Below are 5,395 nucleotides of genomic sequence, written 5' to 3' on the forward strand. Positions count from 1 at the left end.
GCTGCCGTTTGTGGGAGCTGCCTGCAGGCTCCTCTGTTACAACCCCCCGGCGAAGTTTATCCTGTGCCCGAGGCCACGCTGCACATGCAGCACGGCACAGCACAGGCCTGTGTATATAAATTACGGATTACGTAGGTAACACACAGGCTTCTCGGTCCCTAAGAACACGGCCCAGGAGAGCAGACATGGCCTGTTGGAGATCACTAGCTCCTTGAATGCTGTGTTGTCTGCAAGGCTCCCTCTCAATACACAGCCCCCTCTCTTCCTCTACAGGGGGAACTCAACCTTCTGGGTTGGGCAGGGAAGGTGAGTGAGCTTTGCTCATACCTGGTGAGTGCGGTCTCTTGTCAGACACTTGTGAGCACTTCACCCTCGGCAAAGCTCTAACAGCATACAAGAGGTTGTGGTGCATGAGGCTGAAACGCGGTGCTTTCCAAAGAGCCGAGCCTTGGGTGCTTCAGGGGAAACGCCTGCATGCTACCGAGCAGCTGCACCCCTGGGAGGAGTGTCCTGCACCGAAGACTTAAGTTTCATTTTTCTGCCAACAAAGCTTTATCGTCCCTTTCAAACTCACAAGCAGGCTTCAAAGAGATTGTCCAGTTGTTTTTTAACCAGAAACATGCATCAGCCCTCACTCCACAGGAAAGGCATGAAGAAAGAGTGCTCCTAAGGGCAGGCTTGTAACAACATCTCATGTGCTGCCAGCTGTGGTCAAAGCATTCTTTTCCCTTTCCTCTTACATCACCCCGTGCCAGCGGAACCTGGGGGTGTGCTCCATCAGCAGCAGCAGAGAAACAGAAAGGAGGACAGTGCCAAAGGAAGGTTCCTGGCGAGAGGAGAAGCCATGTACAAGAGAAAGTTGAGAGGGTAAAAAAAAACCTGCTGACCAAGAAACCCCTCACCCAGCTTTAGCTCTGTGTTGTCCTTGCTGTAACCTAAGGGGACGCTTTGTTGCTCCAGGGCTGTGCTTTCTGTCTCTGCAAACCTCTGCCTTGCTCGGGGAAGGGTGGGCGTGATTCCCGTTCCAGCATACTTGAGTCGGAGCCCAGGTTCCTGGTCGAACGGTGAGGGTCAGCGCTGAGGTCTGAGCCTGTTGGTGGAGTTCCCACTGGCACGAAACTCTCATGGAGCCATAAAACAGCGGGGAACAAAAGCTGCCAATAAAACCAAATGAGAAATAGGGGTGGACTGGGAAAGTGCTAAGGCAGGAGCTGGTTTACTGCAATGCTGGGGAGCAAGAGAATCCAAAAGTGCCTCTTCCCTGCTCGACTGTTTCGAGGTCTTGAAACGCTTGTTGTGCCACAACATAAACAGGAAGTGTCAGACCAGACATTTTCCGTCGTGTAGACTAAGTTCTAATGCAAAGCTTAGTAAAGAAGTTCATTAGCTGCGCAAAGCATTAGGAATGGAGGAAAAAATGTGGATTAAAGAAGTTTTGACACATTTTTGCTGGTACATTTTTAGTTATTATTGTTACTACTATTTTTATCTTGCAATGAGCAGAATTTTAAATAGTTTCTAATAGAAATGATAGAGGAAAGAAGGAGAATTATTAAATATCTGTAATGGTGCAGTTTATTACACAAGTTTTAATAAGACAGATATTCGTTTTAGGAGCTGTTTTTATAAAATTAGTGCATTTAAAAATAATCCTGTTGCATTCCTGTTCAAATTATGGATGATGGGACAATAGAAAAAAAACCCACAAACCAAGCACTTTCTAAAAGATATTTGTAATTAGTCCATATGTTTTCAAGGTTTAATGCACATTTAATACCGCATATTAATAGAAAAGAAGATAAAACCTAGGAGGCAGTTACACTGGTTGTCATCCTTCTGCCATTTTGTCCCCTAACTCCTCTAAACATTTTTGGGAGCCATTCACCTTTCAAATACTCAGTCAGTTTTTACAGTTGGTATAGTTCTCTCTAGCTCTTAAGTTCTGAAAGAGTTACAAGTTTACCTTCATGAGATTGACGAACCAAGTTTAGACATAACACTAAAAAAGTTTTAGGATGTTTATTGCCAACTCTTAATTTTGTCTCATATTTATATCAAGGAACCAGCTATTAAGTGCTTGATTTTTTTGAGTTTGGTTCCATGTGTATATGTGTATCATACAGAACGATGTTGAAGAGAAAGGACTGTTTTTGATAGATACGGAAATAAAAAGAAAAAAGTGATTGCATGGCTTTGGGCAATTTATCTGTAAACTCACAACCTATTTTAACTATTTTGTTGTCTGGTTTGGGGAGAAAAGGGAATGGGTGCTGGGATTTTGTATTGATTCTATAGTGTGGAACTAATTTCCAAATAACATAATAGAAATCTAAAAAATACATCTCTTTTAGAACCTCAAATGAGAAGAAAAAAATTAAGACTGTGCTTTGGTTTTGTATCTTTTTTTTTTTTTTTTTTATTAACGACATACTAAAGGAATTAAGTATATTAAAAAAAAGAGAAAGTTGCTCCTGTAGCAGAATTAAACATTTGGTGACATTTACATTTGTTACATTTACATAAATTCAATAGAAATTCTTTTAAAGAAATATGCATGCATATTTTCTGTGGTTTATATACACAAAATATGCATGGAGAAAATAAACAATGATTGGTGGGCGCTAATCTATAAAACAATATAGAGGCTTATTTGTTCTCTGTTAAGAGTCTGTCCAGTTGTCTACTAGCTTTATTCTGAATTGCTCAAATGTGGAAAAATATTTATCTGAAGTCCATTCTTTCATAACACTCGGTATGAAGCAATTGTACCAAGGTTACAAAGTGCTAACAGTGACTTCCTATATTATTTATCATGGATAATTACTGATATAAAGGATATATTCATAAGCAACACTGGCAGTCTTTGTATAGTTACTTAATTGACAATATTTAGTGTCTGTTCTGAACTGAACCTGATCTGGACGTAAGAAATGGACTATCTGTCAGAAAATGTCATTCTTGGGAACTGCATCTTTTTGTACAGAGCCCTTCTTTTTCCTTCTCTCATGTAGGATTGTGCTGACTGTGCTAATCCTTATGAAAATAAAACCAGTAAGAGAATCCAATAGGAACAAATATTCAGCTTCATAATTTATTAGTGGTTTTATTTTCTTTCTTTCTTTTTTTTTTTCTTATTTTTTAGAAAATTTGCAACAGCTCCCTACGTCAAAAAGGGCTACATAGGAGCCCTGAAAAAATGTGTGTCAGATAAAAAGATCTAGGAAACTTTCAGAAATACTCATGCTGATGAGGAAGAGGCCAGCCATGGGGAGGGATGAGGAGGTGAAAGTTCTTCATGCAGCTGCAGACAAAGGAAGAGTTAAGTGGTTCAGGGTTTGGTTCCTTTACCCTGCGTGGTGCTTACCTTTCCCTTTTCCTTGCATTGCTAGATCAAGTTTTGTCCTTCTCATTTCTCCGCTCGATCCTACATCCTCCCCCTTTTTTGTGTACTGGAGAACTGCTGAAAACAAAGTTGTAACCAGTGAGTCCTTTTAAGTTTCTTTTCTGTTTCAGCATGTATATATCTAAGAAGGCGTTAAAGCAGCATTTTGATCCCCGTGAGGCTCCACGGGAGGCGTACCTACTATGCGAACTGCAGTGGGGTGAGACTGGTAGGCCTTGGATACACTGGGTGAAAAATGACCGTTACCATGCTGAAGTCTACTTCCTGGAGAAGATCTTCAAGATGAGAAGATCCAATAATTATGTCAACTGTACCATCACCTGGTACCTGTCCTGGAGCCCTTGTGCACACTGCTGCCGTAAAATACTGAATTTCTTAAAGAGGCACTCAGATGTGAACATACATATATATATAGCACGGCTTTATTACATAGAAAATGAAGAAATCCGTCAAGGTCTGAAGAACCTTGTGAGCTTGGAGGCAGTAAAAATTGCTGTCATGGAAACTGAAGGCAAGGTTTTCCATGCTTTGTGGAACTGGGAAGGGGTGAACTGCTGATCCTTATATATGGGTGAATCTGGTATGGGCTTGCTTCTGTGCCCCGCTGTCCTGCCCAGCTTCTTTGGGAGCACATCCAACACAATTCAGTGATTGACTGAGTGTCACATACAAAAAGAAATTTTCAGATATTGCAGGTGGCCAGGACTCCTAGCAAGCAAACCTGTATGAAAAGTCTCCCTTGTTTAGAGACGTTATCTTTCTGTCAGTCCTGAGGGACTGGGAGATAGGGTGCTTCTCCCTTATCCTAGGGGACTAAATGCAGTCTGGCTGAGGGGCCCGCCACTGGTAAGAGAGGGAAAGAAAAAAGCAACCCACAGAGAAGGGTATTGGTTCCAAATACAGAGTGAACAGCATCCATCAGCTGGCCTGTCTGCAGCCAAGCTGTCTCTGGTCATGGGCACCAGGAACATGTTAAACAGTCTTGTTTGCCGAGCTTGTCTTTACCTGAATAATCTCAAATTAGGCATCTCGCTTCTGTTTCTGCAGACTATACTTACTGTTGGAAAACCTTCATCCAAGGAGATGCTGCTGACGATTCCTGGACTGTGGGCTTTCAGTCAGAGATAAAAAAGGCTCGTTTGAAGCTCAAAGATGTCTTTGAGGTTGGTAGACTCTGAGAGATAGGGGGAACCACACAAAATGATTTGCTGTCTGGGGTCCCTGAGCTGACAGAAAGAAGCTATTCACATCTATTTGGAGTTTAAAGAGTGCAGTAGCATGCATTTGGAAAAAGTAATATAATAAAATCCTAAGAACTATCCTGCCCCACTGGAAGAGAAGCACTGTGGATTCTTTTCCATTATATTACAAAGCAAAAGCTAAGGGTGCAGCTTTTCTCCTTCAGGCTCCAGAGTGGAGTGATTATCAGCTGAAACTCCAGTCTCATCCCAGAAACCCTTCACCAGATTCCTTTCTAATCTGAGCATGGGTTTCTGTTCATCAAATGATGCTACTCAGCCACTTTCTGCCAAAATTTGCAGTGGTCTGACACCCTCCACCCTCATATCCCCCACCCTCCCCCACCCCCCAGACACTGGGCCTTTACATATGTTATTACTGTCCCTTCCAGATTTGATTCAGCAACTTCCCTCGCTTGTCCAAAGGGTACAGTTTCTGTGAGATGAGAAAAGCTGTCCAAAATATAATATCTGTCCCCTGGGAAAATCCAACTTTCATTTTTGTTTTGTACCAGACCTCCTGAAATGGAGGAGAGAGAAGAGGGGGTGTGTGAACCAATGGTGCTGAAAGTCTGTGCCCCTAGAGACAGGAGACCCTGCTTGAATGAATGGGTCCACATCCTCGTCCTGGAAGGACGGTGTGCAAAAAATCTAGCAAAACTAATATAAGTTCTGCAGCATTTTGATTTCAGTATATTAGAGTTTTCTGACAAATGCTATTTTTAGTGAAATAAACTGGAAAAAGATCTATGGC

The 5,395-nt window shown here is 42.1% G+C and overlaps 1 protein-coding gene across 1 annotated transcript; it reads left to right on the top strand.

Moving 5' to 3' along the window:
• Positions 1–3,514: 3,514 nt before the first annotated feature.
• On the top strand, positions 3,515–3,961 carry LOC104515546 (C->U-editing enzyme APOBEC-1-like). The gene has a single exon (XM_010159561.1). It carries the CDS (start codon positions 3,515–3,517, stop codon positions 3,959–3,961), a length of 447 nt encoding a protein of 148 aa, XP_010157863.1.
• The last annotated feature ends 1,434 nt before the right edge of the window (positions 3,962–5,395 follow it).

The sequence above is a fragment of the Eurypyga helias genome, unplaced genomic scaffold (genome assembly GCF_000690775.1).
Source record: "Eurypyga helias isolate BGI_N326 unplaced genomic scaffold, ASM69077v1 scaffold1339, whole genome shotgun sequence".
Lineage (NCBI taxonomy): Eukaryota > Metazoa > Chordata > Aves > Eurypygiformes > Eurypygidae > Eurypyga > Eurypyga helias.

Bases quoted from the DNA above. Each gene is read 5' to 3' on its own strand.
- LOC104515546 (XM_010159561.1), top strand. From the start codon at position 3,515: ATGTATATATCTAAGAAGGCGTTAAAGCAGCATTTTGATCCCCGTGAG.